The sequence below is a fragment of the Tursiops truncatus genome, chromosome 18 (assembly GCF_011762595.2).
Source record: "Tursiops truncatus isolate mTurTru1 chromosome 18, mTurTru1.mat.Y, whole genome shotgun sequence".
Taxonomy (NCBI): domain Eukaryota; kingdom Metazoa; phylum Chordata; class Mammalia; order Artiodactyla; family Delphinidae; genus Tursiops; species Tursiops truncatus.
The window spans coordinates 7950634-7970378 of record NC_047051.1 but is presented as its reverse complement, the minus strand read 5'-3'; the positions used below and the strand labels follow the sequence as shown (position 1 = coordinate 7970378).

Genomic DNA, 19745 nt, shown 5'->3' with positions numbered 1-19745 from the left:
CTGCTTCTATAATTTATTTGATATATAATCATATTTGCCTTTTATCTCTCTTATATAGGGTTACTTCATGATTAACTCTTGGATTCTTGGTGATCTTTACCTGTGATAGTGTTTCAGAACTAGATATACATTCAGTTGGGGAAGAGGCAACATTGTTCCTGATAGAGGTGAAGGAGCACAGGGATTACATGAACAAACTCTAGAGCCAAAATGTCTGGGTTCACAACTTACTAGCTCTGTGACCTTGAGCTGGTTAATCAGTTACCTCCAATATAAATTGGAGAAAGCACTAGTACTCACTTCTGAGGGTTATTGTGAGGATTAAATAACTTAATGTGTGAAACACTTGGAATTGTGCCAAGTATAGTAAGCATTATGTAAGTGGTTGTCATTGTGGTTATTATTATTAACGTTGCGGTTTCCATAAAGCAAACCCATGTAAAAAGTCAAACACTCCCAGCAAATAACACTGTCTCACACTTAATAGAAATGATCAGATGTAAACACCCATATCTTCACATCAGCAAATCTAAAAACCTTTCTCTGTGCCTACACCGTCCCCCCATTTGACCGCAGACCCTCCTGTCAGATTCCCCCACTGGGCTCTGGGTTCCATCTCATGTTGCCAGGACCGTCAGTGCAGTCACTCGTCATCCTCCCTCTCTACGAGGCCATTCGCATCTCATACAGACGTTTCCTAGAATCTTCCATCTTAAAATATAAACTCCCAAGACCCCCTGTTTCCTTGTCTTTAAATCATAAAAAGAATTAACTATAGATCCCCCCTGCCCAAATGTTTATAATCGCTCTCCACAATCGCAGCTCCCATCCTGCCCGCCTCCTGCCCCACTCACTGGGAGCAGTCTTGTCAAGGTCACTTCCACGCTCTCAGTCACACTGTCACTTCTCCGTCCTCTCGGCAACATGTGACACGCTTGATCATTTGCTTCTCAGAACACTCCTTCCTTGGCTTCCCTTACACAGCTCCCCTGCCTGCCCCGGTGTCCCTGCCACCTCACTGACTGCTCAGGCTGACTCTATTTCCTTCTCTCCCTGCACGATCTTGTCCAGTCTTGTGGCTTTCAAAACCTTTAAAAATGCTGATGAGTTCCAGAATTATCACTCCAGCCCGACTGCTCCAATGAGCCCCAGACTTCTGTAGCAACTGTTTGACATCACCTGGATGTTTACTAATAGCAGTGATGACAGGTAAGCGGTCACAGGCTTGCTTTTTCAGACATGCCAGATTTGTCCCCGCCTTAGAGCCTTCACGTTTGCTGTTACTGCGCGCATATCTCAGCGTTCCTGACTCTATCTATTCAGTGGGGTCTTCACTCGACCATCACTTTCTTAGCAGCCCTCTCTGACCACTCTATCCAAGCTAGTCCCCAGCCCCCATCCAGTTCTGCCTCCCTGTTCTTAGTGTCTTTAGGTATTATTAGAAATCATCTTGTTCATTTGTTACCAGTTTATGTCCTTTTCCCTTGTACCTACCCCAACTCCCTCCAGAAATATGTGTCTTTAAAGTGAAAACATGTGCTCAAAGACTTGATGCCAGAAACGAAGTCTTCACTTTCTGTAGATAGGGGGAAAGCACATTTGCAGGTGACATGCTTATAGAAAGCTTGGGAACATAAAACAGTAGCACCTACTGTGTGCCAGGCATTCAAAGGTGCCAGGGATGGAGTGGTGAGTAGAAGAGACAAGGGGCATCCTGGAAGGTCTGACACATAGTAGGGGGTTAATAAACAGTTGCTGGATGAATCATTGATTCATTTTAGTCCACGCAAGTTCCGTCTCTGATTATGAAGGGAAGACAACAGAAACATTCTTACAAATGTCTACTCTGTTATTAATTTTTGAGGAAAATACATAAACAGTTATAATGATATGGATGTGGAAGCACTGAAGGTATTCAGGGGTACTAAAGAAACCCAGGAGCACTGATATTTAAATACCCATGCACAGCATCACTTGCAGCCCAGCATGCTATTGTTCTGTGTTCCCAAACAGCCTACAAAGGCCGTGTTTGTGTCTGGATTTCCAATTTGGCAGAAAGATGTAAAAATCCTACGCTGTCCGATTTTTTTGCTTTGGCTTTGGCCAAATTGCTTTGGCTATATCAGCAGAAGTGGCTTAAAAGCAAGAACGGCATTCCAGTGGTTCCACCTGTACCTCCTTGATGTTGATATCCCAGTATAAAAACGGCCATTTGAAGCAAATTTCTATTTAAAAGGCAAAGAAAATATGAATAGGAAAGAGTCTGTCCAGGAAAGTACAGATTCAAAACTGGTTCTTAAGTTATGAATTCTATGAGAATCAGTTCCAAAATATCTCCAGTTCATTATTTAATAAAATAGATAATGGTTTTGTAGACTTTGTATAAATATATCTTCAGTGTCTGATGGTTTTCTCTTAAAAGGATAGGTTTTTATTTTTATTTTTAAAAACTGTGTTTACTGAGCTGCCAACTTTTTTCTCTGATTTCATTCATTCCTTTTCCTCACAGCCCTCCCAACTCCTGCTCCACTTGGACTAATAAATACATCTGAGAAATCAGAAATTTAGGCAAAGGTCTTTTACTTGTGGTTAGGCTTACATCGTTCCAAAAAGTAAACATAACTAACACCTAAAAGTACCAGAGAAGGTGCTCCGGTATCAGCAGAAGGCACTGATCATCGTCACACAGGGAAAGCGTGATGACGGGGATCTTCCTGTATGGATGCCAGTACAGTCCTATCACGAGTACACTTTTTTCTGAGTGTAACAGTGTTAGGCAAGAGTAGGAACTGGAGGCTCTTCTCCACTGGGTTAGGCAGCCAGGCCCTCCAGGAGCATGATTACAGATGACATGAAGGTGACTACCAGTGACAGTAATCCCAGCTATGACAGCAGTACTGACGTCACCGGCAATAGCTTGGCCAGATCTACACGTCCTGCGGGTGCTTCTTATCCGGCTGATCATCCCGGATCCGTTCCTTGGACGGACCACAAAATCCACCCTCACAGCAGTGAATCCAGTGTATTCAGTTATCACTGAAAACACAACAGTCCTGCTATTTGCTAGTTTGGAAAAATGGTAAATACTATTGCGTCATTTTGGAAATCAGTTACATATAAGCTACAAGAAAAATGTATTGTTAAAAAACACGCACGGATACTTTTGGTGGCATGGCTTTAAAACCCTGTGCTTGGCTATAAAAACGTTACAGGCAAAATTAATAACAATTTTTATTAAAAAAAAGAGGAAAGTATTTTACTATACCAAAACTAGTTTAAGACATATCAAATTTTATGCAAATACCTCTAGAAAACTGAATTATATAGTTAAAATGTTAAATACAGAATATGCTTTAAAATTAATAATGTATTAAGTTACTGTATATTAAAGGTATGATTTGGAAATTAGAGCTGTTTCAAAATACTGTCTGCAAATTTCATTATTTAGGAAACCTGGGAAGTTGCCAAGTCACCATGCGGTCCTCCCTTACACTGGGGGTCTCTTCTGAGTCTGGAGAGAGTCATTATATAACGTACAAATAAAAATAAGAGGAAGACACCAGGTACAATTAATTTAATTCACTTCCTGAGACTCAGAGCTCAGTGACTTGAATAAAATATGACTTTTTTTTTTTTTAAATATTGAGAACATTACCTTCTGGCAGCAGCCACTACACTTTTGTGTTACAAGTAGGTCATAAAGATAGGGCTTCAGGGAGAAACAGAACACAGATGAACCTCTAAAGAGGGAGAAAGCTCTCGCAGAAGACTTATTCTTCTCCTTTTATGAGGTACAAACAGAAAACCAGATAAAACATAACAACCCGGATTACAGACTCCAGGGGATTTTTCATCACTAGACTTTTATGACGTTTTATGAATGATCCTTAACACAGCAGTCTTCCTACTGAGTTACCAGGAAATCATTTCGATCATCAATAATACGGTTAAGGGCTTCCCTGGTGGCGCAGTGGTTGAGAGTCCACCCGCCGATGCAGGGGATGCGGGTTCGTGCCCCGGTCCGGGAAGATCCCACATGCTGCGGAGCGGCTGGGCCTGTGAGCCATGGCCGCTGAGCCTGCGCTCCGCAGCGGGAGAGGCCACAACAGTGAGAGGCCCGCGTACCGCAAAAAAAAAAATACGGTTAAAAAGTTCACCCCATTGTAATGTCCAGATCAAGAGACCTTCCCTCTTCTTTATTTTATGTATATAGTAACACAGTCACGTCTCTCCAGACTCATGCCCAGCTGAAACTTTCATTCTAATGAAGAGACAGGACAGGAAGGAAAATTCTGGTACCATTTATTTTTCTATGACAGAAATAAAGCTGTTTCACAGCTTGAAAGATACACCGTAATCATTGTGTATCACAATAACTGCATAATGCTAAAGCAAGTGATCTTCCCCAGAAAACAAAACTCTCTGTTTTCCCTATGACTCCTTCCCCACCCTCAACTCAAAAATTACCGTATAATAACGTCCACCGAAAGTCAGGAAGCTTCCGATGCTGCATGTCGCACGTAAGCGGTGTGATCCAGCACAGCAGGACAATGCCAGTCTCTGCTTCTGTGTCCTGCCTGTGCCCACAGGCCACCATGCTTTATAACTCTTCTTTAAAGCCTTTTCGTGTCTCCTGCCTGGCTCTGTCTTCCTCACTGGGTGCCAACCATGTGAAATAGACCTTCACGGGATCGATGTTCCAGTGCTTGTGGAACGATATGGGAACTTGGTGAGATAGGTAGTCCTTAGGGTAATCCACAGGCCGAGCCTGCAGGAAGAACAGAGAATCCCGCGCTCTCACTCATCGAAAACAATTGTGCTTCAGAATAGCATTTAAATGCGTGAAACGATTGCTCTCCTTCAATATCTGATGTTTGGTTATGGGAATCTAAAAGCAAGAAGGAAAATCTTTTCCACTAAAATCTTCCCTCTAAGTGTAGGCTCTTTGTTTCTGCATCTCCAATTACTTTTGTATCCCCAGTGCATCGCTTTTTGCTTCTAGGTTCCACAGTCATGCCTCTGGGATATTCCTCAACCATGGTAATAAGTGTGAAAAGTTTTCCTTGGTAAGTCATTTAAGTTACTATTATGACTTCTGCAAAGAGGCAGAAAAACTTATTTCCCAGGTCTAAAGAAACTTTGGCCATACATGGTTGTGTGGCGAGGTGGGGCAAGGAATTTTGGGCGTTCCCACTGCCTGTCCGCTGCTCTAACTTGGAATTAGGCATGTGTCTTTCAGAGTAGGGACAGCCTAGAAAAGGAAACACTTTGGAGACAAAGCAAATCGGTGGTGTTCTGGGTCTGCGAATGGGGGTGGGGAATGAGTGCAGATTCACACAAGGGAGTTTGGGGGGCATGAGCCTAGTGTTTTAAAACTGCGTTTGTGGTTGCCTAGCTCTGGAAATTTGCTAAAATTTTTCAACGTACCATTCACACCATTACTGTGTGTGAATTGTGTATGGTATGTAAATCATACCTCAGGTACAGCTGTAAAAAAAAAAAGTATGTCTAAAATACAATCAATCTCCATTTGTTACACTGTTCAGTGTGCTGTAACCTTTACACATAAGAAGGTTTACATTTTGCTCAATTTCTGTCCCGCTCATGCAGTTTAAGCCAGCGCTCTTTCCGTGTGTACAGCTTCCTACCCTGCTCCGCCTCTGCTCCCAAGTCCTCGTTCCTCACACTGACCCTGCCTGTCTGGGATTTCCTTTTGGCATTTTGGGCACAGAGGTTGATTATAGACTTCTCAGCATCACAGATGCCTCTTTGTATGCATTTTACTCTTCTAGTTTTGTCTTGTTCTTTTCCATGACCTCATTTATCAGAAATGATTAGCACATTCTAATGCTTAATAATCCAGCTCGTCACTTGCAGAGGTGACTCCTGAGAGGCAGTTAATCACTTCTGGAATCTGCATTAATAAAGGCAGAAATATTATGGATTTATTTTTTCCTGTGTTACATCTATTTGTATCTCCAACAGTTCATTTTTAAGTGTGAAAAACAAGCAACAATTTTAATATATTGCTGGACTCAGTTTGCTAATATTGTATTATGGACTTTTGCATCTATGTTGAAGAGTAACACTGGCCTGTCCTTTACTTCTGTAATGTACCATTTTAATTCGTTAACTTCTTAGCTATTTTTTTTTTTTTTTAGTGATTTTCTTAGTGCTTGCTCTAGGGATACAATGTACATCTCTGACATTTTAGGTTAATGTTGGCCTCATAAACTGAGTTAGGAAGCATTCTTGCTTCTCTAATTCAACTTCATCAATGTATATAAGTTTAAATACATTTTCTATTTCTTCTTGAGAAATAGCCTTGCTTAAAAAGTGTAATCTAGAAATTTCTCCATTTCATTTATTTATTTATTTTTCAATTCATCATTAAAAAAAAATTTTTTAGTAGCTTTATTGGAGTATAATTGCTTTACAATGCTGTGTTAGTTTCTGCTGTATAACAAAGTGAATCAGCTGTATGTATACATATATCCCCATACCCCCTCCCTTTTGAGCTTCCCTCCCCCCCCTCTAGGTGGTCCCAAAGCTCGGAGCTGATCTCCCTGTGCTATGCAGCAGCTTCCTACTAGCCATCCTTTTTACATTTGGTAGTGTATATATGTCAATGCTACTCTCTCACTTCGTCCCACATTCCCCTTACCCTCCTGTGTCCTCAAGTCTGTTCTCTACATCTGTGTCTTTATTCCTGCCCTGCCGCTAGGTTCATCAGTACCGTTTTTATAGATCGTATATATGTGCATTAGCATACAGTATTTGTTTTCTCTGACTTACTTCACTCTGTATGACAGACTCTAGGTCCACCCAGCTCACTACAAATAACTCAATTTCGTTTCTTTTTATGGCTGAGTAGTATTCCATTGTGTATATGGGCCACATCTTCTTTATCCATTCATCTGTCGATGGACACTTAGGTTGCTTCCACGTCCTGGCTATTGTAAATAGTGCTGCAATGAACATTGTGGTACATGACTCTTTTTGAATTATGGTTTTCTCAGGGTATATGCCCAGTAGTGGGATCGCTGGGTCATATGGTAGTGCTATTTTCAGTTTTTTAAGGAACCCCCCCCTTACTGTCCTCCATAGTGGCTGTATCTATTTACATTCCCACCAACTGTGCAAGAGGGTTCCCTTTTCTCCACACCCTCTCCAGCATTTACTGTTTGTAAATTTTTTGATGATGGCCATTCTGACGGGTGTGAGGCGATACCTCACTGTGGTTTTGATTTGCATTTCTCTAATGATTAGTGATGTTGAGCCTCTTTTCATGTGTTTGTTGGCAATCTGTATGTCTATTTTGGAGAAACGTCTATCTCCATTTCATTTAAACTGCCTAATTTGTTGGCATAATTGTGGTAGGGTATATAGTGATGTCCCTCCTTCATTTCTGATTTTGGCAATTTTTGTCTTCTCTTTCTCTTGGTCAAGCTAGCTAAAGGTTTACCAAATTAGAGCTAATTTTTGGCTTAATTGATTTTCTCTATTTTTCTGTTTTCTATTTCACTGATTTGTGCTCTGATCTTTAGTATTTCTTTTATTCCACATAGTTCAGATTTGATATTCTTTTGCTTCTCAATGTAGAAACTTAGATTATTGATTTAATATCTTTATTCCTTTCTAACATGTTTAAAACTGTAAATTTCCTTCTAACCACTATATAGCTGCACTCAAAGTTTTTGATATGTTGTGTTTTCATTTTCATTCCATTGAAGGTATTTTCTAATTTTCCTTATGATTTATTTTTTGACCCATGGGTTATTTTAAAGTGTGTTGTTTAATTTCCAAATATTGGGGGAATTTCCCCAATTTTTTTTCTCAATTTCTAATTTCATTCCATTGTTCTGGGAGGTGAGTCTTGTTTCATGACTTAGCATACGGCCTATCCTGGAGAATGTTCTATATACATTTGTAAAGAATGTTCATTCTGTTGTTGTCGGTGAAATACTTTATATGTGACAGGTCACGTAGTTAATACTTGTCTATTTCTCTTTTCAATTCTGTCCCTTTATGTTTCATGTAATTTGAAGATCTGCTGTTAGCTGTATATATACATTTATAATTGTTTTATTCTCTTGATGTATTGACCTTTGTCATGAAATGGCCCACTTCCTGTCTAGTAATATTTCTGTTCTTAAAATCTATTGTTTTTAATATTACTATAGCCACTCAAGCTCTCTGTGATCAACTGTTTACACAGTATATCTTTTTTATTTAAATTTTTAAATTGAAGTATAGTTAATTTACAATGTTGTGTTAGTTTCAGGTGTACAACAGCAAAGTGATTCAGATTATATATATATATATAAAATCTGAATATATATATATAAAATATATATATTATATATATATATTCTTTCCATTACAGATTACAAGATATTGAATATAGTTCCCTGAGCTACATACAGTAGGTGGTTGTTGTTTACATATACACACTACTATATATAAAATAAACACCAAACTCCTGATTTATCCCCCAACCCCCACTATCTCTTTTGGTAACTATGTCTGAGAGTCTAGTTCTGTTTTGTAAATAAGTTCATTTATATCATTTTTTTAGATTCCACATACAAGTAGTGTCATATGATTTTTGTCTTTATCGGACTTAATATGATAACCTCTAGGTCCATCCATGTTGCTGAAAATGGCATTATTTCATTCTTTTCTGTGGCTGAGTAATATTCCATTGTGTATATATATCACATCTTCTTTATCCATTCCTCTGTTGATGGACATTTAGGTTGCTTCCCTGTCTTGGCTATTGTAAATAGTGCTGCAGTGAACATTCGGGTGCATGTATCTTTTCAAATCATGGTTTTCTCTGGATATATGCCCAGGAGTGGGACTGCAGGATCATATGGTAACTCTATATTTAGTTTTTTAAGGAACCTCCGTATTGTCCTCCATAGTGGTTGCACCAATTTACATTCCTCTCTATGATCAACTGTTTGCATGGTATATCTTTTCCTTTTATATTCAACCTGTTTGTGTCTATGAATCTAAAGTATACTTGACTCTTATAGACAACATATAGACAAATCATGCTTTTTATCCAGTCTGACAATCTCTGCCCTTTGACTGGGGTATTTAGTCCATTCATATTTAATGTAACACTTGATATAGCTGTATTTTCATTAGCCATTTGCCATGTTATATGCCATTGTTTTTGTTTTTTTGATACCTTGTTTTTATTTCCTTTTGCTATATACCAGGATGTGGTATTGCTGCAGCATATGGTCCTATATTTAATTTTTTGAGCAACCTCTACAGTTTTTCTGTAGTGTATATGCCATTTTTTAATACATCTTTTTTGTCCATCTGTTCCTCCTTTATTGCCCTTCTTTATTAAAATCTTTTAGTGTACATTTAAGTCTCTTTAAAAATGTAGCTAAAACATCAAAAAAGTTACTTTCTTAAAGGTTTCTCTAGGGATAACATGTATCTTTAACTTATCGGGTTAATACTGACTTAACTCCAACAAAATTAACCTTGCCCCAGTAAAGCTCCACTTCTTTCCCCTGCCTTTGTTCCACTGTCATCATATATATTGCATTTATCTATGTTATAAAGTCAACAATATAGAGTTATATTGTTTTAAACAATCTTGTGAAAGAAAGTAAGAGAAAAATATCTGTATATATACACATCCATATATTTTATGTTCATACGCACATTTTTTCCTTATATACACACATATGTGTATATATACACACAAACCTGTATATACATAGTCTTTCCAGTGTACTTAATTCCTTCCTATATATTCCAGGTACCACATGGTGCCATTTTCTTTCAGCCCAGAGAATTTTCTTTAGTTTTTTTAAGGGAAGGTCTGTTAGCAAAGAATTCTCTCACTTTTTGTTTATCTTGGAATGTCTTTATTTCCGCTTCCATTTGGGAAGGATAGTTTTACTGGATATAGAATTTCTGGTTAACTTTCCTTTTTCTTTCTGCCTTCAGGCCTCTTAGTTCTAATGAGAAATCAGCCAGTAACATTTTAATTTCCATTTTCATTAGGTTTTTTGTTGCTTTTACGATTTTCCCTTTGTCATCGTTTTTCAATGATTTGACTATAACATGTTCATGTGTGATTCTTTTCCTGATTATCCTACTTGGGCCTTGTTGAGTGAGTTTCTCAGATCAATAGATTGTTTCTCATTACATTTTTGAGAAAATGTTTTTCTTCAAAAAAAATTGTTTTTGTCCCTCTCTCTCTCCCTTCTCTTTTTAAAAAGGACCCCCATTAAATGTATGTTGGTATACTTTGTTTTACCACTTGTCTTTGAGGCTGTGTTCATTTTTCTCCGGTCTTTTTTCTGTTCTTTGGATTAGGTAATTTCTATTGATCGGCCTTCAAATTTACTGATTGTTTCTTTTGCCATCTCAAATCTACTGTTACGTCCATTTAGATAATTTCGCATTTCTCTTATTGGGTTTTACAACTATAGAATTTTCATTTGGTTCTTTATCATAGTTTCTATCGTTCTATTAAGACTTGCCATTTGTTGAGTTAACATAATCATATTTTCCTTTGACTACAGTTTCCTTTAATTCTGTGAATATAGTTTTTTTTTTATTAGCTGCTTTGAAGTCTTTGTCAAACCCAACATCTGGTCCCATTCAGAGTCTGTTTCTGTTGATCAGAGTCCATTTCCGTTGACTACATTTTTCCGGAGTTCAGTGTTTCTTTGCATGTTTCACAGTAATTGATTGGAAACTGGTTATTTTTAAATGATGTATTATAGCAACTCACAAATCTGTTTACTACTCTTTTTTAAAAACTAATTTGCCTGAACTTACACTGTGGAATCTTTTCCCCTAGAGTGTGTGGCTGCTAGTTTCTCAAGTTTTAGCTCTTATTTTTATTCTTTAGGATGACTTTCTAGAAGTCACTCCTGTGCCTGAATAACTCAGTAGTTAGTCTGTAATATAGGCAGAGATTGTGCTCAAACGTCTCAAGCCCATAAAGCTTCAATCTGTGTGCGGATTGGAAAGGACGTTCAAAGCTTCAGCGGGTTCTCAAACATGCCTTAGCTTGTTAATTACTTTCATCCACGGTCCCATGTGCACGCACACAGTTTCCCAGTGGACCAGAGAATTGTAGCCAGCTTCTCTAGCCCTACTATGCTCTCTTATTTCCAGGGTATTAGGTATTAAACTTCTGACCAATAATCCCTACACCATAACTGAGACTGCAACTTCAGGCCAGTGAAGATGCAGGTTTTTCTTGTTTGTTTCCTACCCAAATTTGACAATTTTAGCTGACATACCTGTGGGTTTTCATCTCTCCCACAAATCAAGTCCACCCCCTCTGACAGCAAACCTGTTGTTTTTTTCCAGCCAGGCCCATACTGGTGAAACTACTGCTGCTCTCTCCAACCAAGCTTGGATGGAAGGTGGGTAGGGTGGGTTTCAGGCAGAAAGGCCTCAGACTCTGTTGCTCTTACCCAGAACTACAGTAGCTTTTCAGGAATTAATGCTTCTCAGTGCTTTTTGGTTGACTTCCAGATTCCTGAAAGTCATTTTGACAATTTTGTGCAGAGGATTCACTGACCATTGCACACTGCCATACCCATTAGTAGCATATAATTTTAGAAGAGCAGAAAACCACATGCTCTAGATACTTTGTTTTTAACAGAGGGATATACTAGACATTCCTTGAGGCTGCCTTCTGAACCTGTGATCTCACAATAACCTTCCCTGACTAAAAGGAGAAGAAATGTGGCCCAGGCAACTTTGTATCTGAGCTTGTTTCCAAATGCCTGCTCTAACTTACCAGGAATCCGAGATTTTCTCTCTTTCTCAATATGAACAAATAACACTGTTTGGACCAGTGTTCAAACATTACAAGTGGAAAGTAATGTCCAAATCAGAGCAAACTCTCTTAAAAGAGGCTTAAGAATTAGAAGATAAAGCAGTGTCTGTTGGGGAGGATACATTTTGAGCATACTTTATGACTTTGGAAAGGTTTAAAATTTATTATGTGAATTAGAGAAATCAAGAGTTCTAAAGTATGGGAAACAACAATTTTAAAAAAATTTTTTAATTATCTTCAAAGGACTTTTACATAAGGAGAAAAGAAAGAAGGAAAATAATCCTTATCATTTAGTAACGTGTTCCTCCCTAAGTGAAAAAGGCTGCTATGAAAACCTAAGACCGAGTCTTCCCTGGTGGCGCAGTGGTTAAGAATCCGCCTGCCAACACAGGGGACACGGGTTCAACCCTGGCCTGGAAAGATCCCACATGCCGCGGAGCAACTAAGCCCATGCGCCACAACTGCTGAAGCCCACAGGCCTAGAGCCTGTGCTCCTCAACAAGAAAAGCCACCGCGATGAGAAGCCCGCGCACCACAACGAAGAGTAGCCCCCGCTCGCCGCAACTACAGAAAGCCTGCGTGCAGCAACGAAGACACAACTCAGCCAGAAATAAATAAATAAATAAATAAATAAAAACCTAAGACTATGATAGTAACAATGATAAATTATTTCCCTTATACACCAACAGTTTTAATTACCCTTCCTTTCTGTGAGTGCAACATTATGAGAGAGAGGGTAAGAGAGAATAACTTGCTTTTCTAAGTCCTATAATACCACACATAGGCTCAAGGTAAAACATGGCAAAGTACCTTCTGACTAGTACCAGGAGGGAGGTTTCTCATACATTTCTTATTGTAAAGGTCTATCTTTATCTTTCCTTGCAGTCCTCAGGAATGCAGAAATGGATTCTGCCTTTCTTGGTAATGCAAGCACTTTCTTTGCCTGGTTCAGGTGATCTCCTGTAGTGCTATTTCTGTCACGCCCAATTCTCTACATGGCTACAATAGCGCTTGCTACTGGTTACTAAATAAAGCATGAAGACTATATTTTCAATGTAAGGGAGGGCACTTAAAATACCTATGCATTCAAATTTCAAAAAGCTTTGATTTCTTAAAGGAGAGCATTAAGTGAATGTGGGCTCTAGGTATTTTTAGTACAGATATATCTGCTATTATTCTTACAGCATCAGGATAGTCACTGATCAGAATACTCACTAACCCGATTCTTCAAAAAAGAAACTACTAAAATGATTGCAAAAGGATTCCCTTCTTACCCCACACTGCAGGATGGTGAAACTATTAGCACCAACCACCTCTGGTAAACATCATCTCTTCTATAACCCCCAGAGTATATGCTTATTGAGATATTATACTGAAATTTAATTAAGTTTAGTCTGTCAGTTTAATAGCAACCAAAGGGGAGAAAGCCCATTAGACAGTGTAAGGACTGAGGACAGTGTAGAACTGCAAACACTTGGTGGCTAGCGGGACAATGTTAGGTCAGTCCTGTATATTTTTAAATAGCATCTGATAATTTTTAAATACCATCAATTTTTTTTTTTAACTCAAAGAAAAAAAAAACAGCTTTTACCTGAGCCTACGTGCAAGGATGCTGGCCAAACACCATTTCATTTTTTAGATGTTTCTGCGTTCCATCTTCATGCTGTACCTGGTACAGCATCAACCCTCTGCACGAAGAGGTCTGTTAAGGATTTCCCCCTGGAGCCTGTCCACACAGTTAAGACTGCTTCCAGAAGAACAGGTGAGGGGAAAGCAGTAGTACCTTCAAGTGAGAAGAAAACCCCCCTCTCTCCCTCTGAGGTAGGAATAAAAACATTTTTCTCACCTGATGGAAGAGAGGGCTGTGTGTCACAGGGACTCCTAACCCACTGAAGCACATCCCCAGGACCATATCATCTGGAGCGTCATTGCTGTAGCAGCGACACTTGCTGGCGAGAAGTCTCCTGATTGCCTCTCTGCTGAAGACCATCCTGGGGGAAGCCAGAGCAGACAGAGAAGGCGGTTAGCTCCTCACAACCGGTAATCTCAATAAGGAGACAGAGTTCAGAGCCACATTTCTGGTAAATATGTTGACATCAGCAGTGTTTTATATTTGTTATTCTGAGGAAAATGTTTCTGTGTTTCTATGAAAGGAAAAGCACTTTTAAATATGTCTGCCTATCTAATAGGCAATTTTATTTCTTTATATATACCCTATACACTAACACTTGGCAGTGTTCTTTTTCTAGTATGTCACTGGAAAATTAGAATAATTCTTAAGTTTACACACTCTCGATGAGATCAGTAACAAAATCCGCCAACATTCCCAGCAGGTAGATGGGCCCAGAAATACTAGGTACCTCAGTTATACAGGTGACGACTGACAATGAGAGCAAATCTAATTGAAAAAAACCATGCATGGTCCAAGTGATTCCAGTCCACAGAAGCTTCCTTTAGGTAATTTCGAGAAAGAGGGGAAAAAAGAGAGAGAGAGGGAGAAAGAGATTGATTTGCCTCAAATAGTGCTAAGACGCTGCTTGACCAGATACGTTGGGTACTTTCTGGTGGAACTCACAGCCATCCCCACCTTTCTGTGCTCTCCTCAGCACTGCAGGAGGCTAGAAACTCTACAGTATTTTCCAGACTCCCTGGCCAGATGGGTCCTGGCTTCATCCTGACGACAAAGGGCCCAGTACTGGGGGAGGCCCTCTGCTTCTGGCTCTGGTGGTCTCTGCGGCAGAGGCAGGTCATGGGGCGTGGGTAGCCACAGGCTCCAGCACAGCCGGCACGGGATGGCAGAGCGTCGGTGATGGTCCCAAAGCAGCCGTGACCTGGAGCCCATCCCAGGTCTGCCCCAGATGCAGTGCTGTTAACCCGAGAGTAGCAGCGGCCACAGCAACCCACACCAATAGGCCCCAGAAACCAGCACCCTTTGCTCCTTCAGCCTCAGAGGCAACAGTGCTTCCTATAGTTACTGAGCTCTGGGGAAAGCCACCTGCTCCCTCTTATTCCTCTGGCCCTTTCCAATACATTTGTACCAAGTTCCTGCAATAAATTCTCCTCTTTTAAAAAATATAGATTGGTTTCTGCTTTCCCTTCTGGTCCTAGAGTAGTAATGGATCTCCTCATATCATGAATAACCCAATAGCTCATAGGGCTGATATGGTTCACAAGTTCATTCCCAATAAGCAACAACTTTCTTGATGGCAAAACTATCTAGAATTTATCCATATATTCCCAGAGCTAAATACAGGGTCTCACATACAGTAAGCCCTTAGTAGAAGTCTAATGATCCAACAAGTGAGAACAAAGCTGCCTCTGCAGAGCTCTTCCCCAGGGAGGGAGAGTTCTATGAATCAGTCTAGTTGGGAAGGAAAGAGGACAGAGCCCGTGAGCACGATCCCTGACGCACACATGTCGACTCCTGCTCAGCTGGGCTCACAGTTCAGTGCCATGCAACTAACACCAGCGACCACGGCTGGTGATGCAGCGACACGGAAGTCACCCCTGCCCGTGCTGAGATGTCGGAAGACGGGATGGAATATGACCAAACAGGAGGAAAAAGAAGCTCTTCGTTTAAGGTGATACAAGGAAATATGACCGTACAAGAAGAAAAAACAAAAGTGCTTATGACCTATACAACAGGGAAAACTGCAAGTTTGAAAACTCACCGTAAAATGCCTCTCTCTTAAAAATCTAGTGTCCATCAGTGACTCAGGGCCTCACACCTACGTGCCGAGCCAAATTCCTGCTCTACTGACCAATCCCAGGAAAGAGCCTGTGTGAGGGGACATGTGTTCACCCTAAACAGACATTTCCCTTAAAGTGTCTGCCTGATGCCGTCAAGGAAAGTTTCATGGGTAACTAATTGTCCCAGTCACAGCGGGCATCTTGTCCTCTCAAACCCTATTTGAATAAAAATGCTTCTCTTCTGCCAGCATCCAGTAGAACAAAAAAGAAAAGGAAAGCCTTTCATTTTGGCCTGCTCTACCCACCCACCCCCCACCCCCAAAAAGAAAAATTACCAGTTACAGCACGGTATGTCTGTTCTGCCAACTTTTAAATATTAAAAAGATGTTGATCAGTAAAACCAAGAGCTGGTTCTTCGAAAGGGTAAACACAATTGACAAACCTCTGGTCAGGCTCACCAAGAAGAAAAGAGACAGAAACCCAATAAAAAGAAATGAAAAAGGAGAAATCTCAATCGATACCACAGAAATACAAATAACCATAAGGGAATACTATGAACAATTATATGCCAACAAATTTGACAACCTAGAAGAAATGGACAACTTTCTAGAAACACACAGCCCACCAAAACTGAATCAAGAAGAAATAGATAATTCGAACAGACCTATCACTAGAAGTGAAATAGAATCTGTAATAACAAAAATTAAAAATAAAAAAAAAAAACTCCCTACAACCAAAAGTCCAGGACAAGATAGCGTCACGGGCAAATTATACCAAACACACAAATAACTTATACTGATCCTTCTCAAACTCTTCCAAAACATTGCAGAGGCGAGAACACTCCCAAAGACATTCTATGAAGCCACCATCACCCTGATACCAAAACCAGACAGACACTACCAGAAAAGAAAATTACAGGCCAGTATCTTTGATGAATATAGATGCAAAAATTCTCAACAAAATGTTAGCAAACTGAATCCAACAACACATAAAAAAGATCATAGGGCTTCCCTGGTGGCACAGTGGTTGAGAGTCCGCCTGCCGATGCAGGGGACACGGGTTCGTGCCCCGGTCCGGGAAGATCCCACATGCTGCGGAGCAGCTGGGCCCGTGAGCCATGGCCGCTGAGCCTGTGCATCCAGAGCCTGTGCTCCGCAACGGGAGAGGCCACAGCAGTGAGAGGCCCACAGACCGCAAAAAAAAAAAAAGATCATACACCATGACCAAGTGGGATTCATCCCAAGTTCACAAGGATGGTTCAACATATGCAAATTAATCAGTGTAATACACCACATAAACAAAAGAAAAGTAAAAAACCACACGATCATCTCACTAGATGCAGAAAAAGCATTTGACAGAATTCAACATCCATTCATGATAAAAGCTCTTAGCAAAGTGGGTATAAAGGGAACATATCTCAACATAATAAAAGCCATTTATGACAAACCCACAGCCAATATAATACTGAACAGTGAAAAGCTGAAAGCCTTCCTGCTAAAATCTGGAACAAGACAAGGATGTCCACTCTCACCACTTCTATTCAACATAGTATTGGAAGTCCCAGCCACAGCTATCAGACAAGAAAAAGAAATAAAAGGTATCCATATTGGAAGGGAAGAGGTAAAATTGTCACTATATGCAAAGGACATCATACCATATATAGAAAACCCTAAGGACTCCACACAGATACAGCTAGATCTAATAAATGAATTCAGCAAAGTAGCAGGATACAAGATTAACATTCAGAAATTGGTTGCATTTCTTTACACTAACAATGAAATATCAGGAAGGGAATGTAAAAAAAAAAAAAAAAACAATACCTTTTAAAATCACACCAAAAAAATAAAATACCTGGGAATAAACCTGACCAAGAAGGTGAAAGACTTACATGCTGAGAATTATAAAACATTAATAAAGGAAATTAAAGAGGATTCAAAGAAATGGAAAGATATCCCATGCTCTTGGATTGGAAGAATTAGTATTGTTAAAATGGCAATACTACTCAAAGCAATCAACAGATTTAATGTAATCCCTATCAAATTACCCATGACATTTTTCACAGAACTAGAACAAATAATCCAAAAATTTACATAAAACCAAAAAGAAAAAGAAAAAACCAGAATTGCCAAAGCAGTCCTGAGGGGGAAAAAACAAACCAGGAGGTATAACTCTCCCAGGCTTCAGACAGTACTACAAAGCTACAGTAATCAAAACAGTGTGGTACTGGTACAAAAACAGACATACGGATCAATGGAACAGAATAGCGAGCCCAGAAATAAACCCACACACCTACAGTCAATTAATCTTCAACAAAAGAGACAAGAATATAAAATGGGAAAAACATATGAAAATGTGTTTCCCAGTCTCTTCAGCAAGTGATGCTGGGAAAGTTGGACAGCTGCATGTAAATCACTGAAGTTATTAGAACACACCCTCACACCATGCACACAAAAAACAAACCTCAAAATGGCTTAAAGACTTAAAACATAAGACATGACACCATAAAAGTCCTAGAAGAAAACATAGGCAAAATATTCTCTAACATAAATCGCACCAGTGTTTTCTTAGGTCAGTCTCCCAAGGCAATAGAAATAAAAGCAAAAATAAACAAATGAGACCTAGTCAAACTTACAAGCTTTTGCACAACAAAGGAAACCTTAAAAAAAATGAAAAGACAACCTACAGAATGGGAGAAAATATTTGCAAATGACGCAACTGATAAGGGCTTAATCTCCAAAATATACAAACAGCTCACACAACTCAACAACAAAAAAACAACCCAATCGAAAAATGGACAGAAGACCTTAATAGACATTCCTCCAAAGAAGACATATAGATGGCCAGTAGGCACAGGAGAAGATGCTCAACGTCACTAATTATTAGAGAAATGCAAATCAAAACTACAAAACTACAAATCAAAACCTCACAATGGTCGGAATGGCCATCATTAAAAAGTCTACAAATAACAAATGCTGGAGAGGGTGTGGAGAAAAGGGAACCCTCTTACACTGTTGGTGTGAATGTAAATTCACACCATGGAAAACAGTTATGGAGGTTCCTCAGAAACTTAAAAATAGAGTTACCACATGACCCAGCAGTCCTACTCCTGGGCATATACCCAGACAAAACTATAATTCAAAAAGATACATGCCCCCCTATGTTCACAGCAGCACTATTCACAATAGCCAAGACATGGAAACAACTAAAATGCCCATCGACAGAGGAATGGATAAAGAAGATGTGGTACATATATACAATGGAATACTACTCAGCCATAAAAAAAAAAACAAAATAATGCCATTTGTAGCAACATGAATGCAACTAGAGATTATCATACTAAGTGAAGTCAGAAAAAGAAAGACAAATACCGTATGATATCACTTATATGTGGAATCTAAAATATGGAACAAATGAACCTATCTACAAAACAGAAACAGACTCACAGACATAGAGAATAGACTTGTGTTTGCCAAGGCGGCGGGGGGAAGGAGAGGGATGGACTGGGAGTTTGGGATTAGCAGATGCAAACTCTTATATTTAGAATGGCTAAACAACAAGGTCCTCCTGTATAGCACAGGAACTATATCCAGTCTCCTGGGATAAACCATAATGGAAAAGAATATAAAAAAAGAATGTATATATGTGTATAGCTGAGTCACTTTGCTGTACAGCAGAAATTAGCACAACACTGTAAATCAACTATACATCAATTAAAAAAAATTAAAAGAATGTTAATAAAAAACAGATGTTGAAAGGCTGTAAGACTAATAATATGACTTCCTTTAATATACAATATACTAATTTTAAAAATAAGAAAAACTGAAATGAGAGGCAGGGATTTGCCCAAGGGAATACCTGCAAATCAAGAACAGCCATGCAGCGTAGCAACAAACACACAAACACACACCACGTACAGAAGATAAACTGCATCGTCAGAAACGGGCCTGCCCCCCTGGACTCCTAGCAGATGAACGCGGGTCACGGCCGCCTCTTTGGGCAACACTGCCAGGGCCTCTTCATCCTGACCACAGCGTCCTACCCAAATATATGTAAGGAAGTATTTTCAAAAAAGAAAACAGTTATTGAACTAATTGTTATTGAACTAATAGTTATTGAACTAATCCTCCAAATACCCAAACTTTCAAGAAGTAAGCAACAAAGCGGAAAACAGACACTTGGATTCAAATAGTACAAAGGTCTCATTTTCCAAACAATACAGAGT

At 39.5% G+C, this 19745-nt stretch overlaps 1 protein-coding gene across 5 annotated transcripts in view; it reads right to left on the bottom strand.

Annotated features, from left to right (window-relative positions):
• Nucleotides 1–4285: 4285 nt before the first annotated feature.
• Nucleotides 4286–19745, bottom strand: part of B3GLCT (beta 3-glucosyltransferase) — a 108718-nt gene continuing 93258 nt past the window's right edge. For all 5 annotated transcript variants that reach the window (XM_073795021.1, XM_073795020.1, XM_073795019.1 and 2 more), the window contains 2 exons: nt 13680–13824; nt 4286–4768 (listed from right to left, as the gene is read on the bottom strand). In XM_073795021.1, coding sequence (XP_073651122.1) covers nt 4601–4768; nt 13680–13824 — 313 coding nt within the window. In that variant the 3' untranslated portion in view covers nt 4286–4600. The remainder of the gene's footprint in view (nt 4769–13679; nt 13825–19745) is intronic.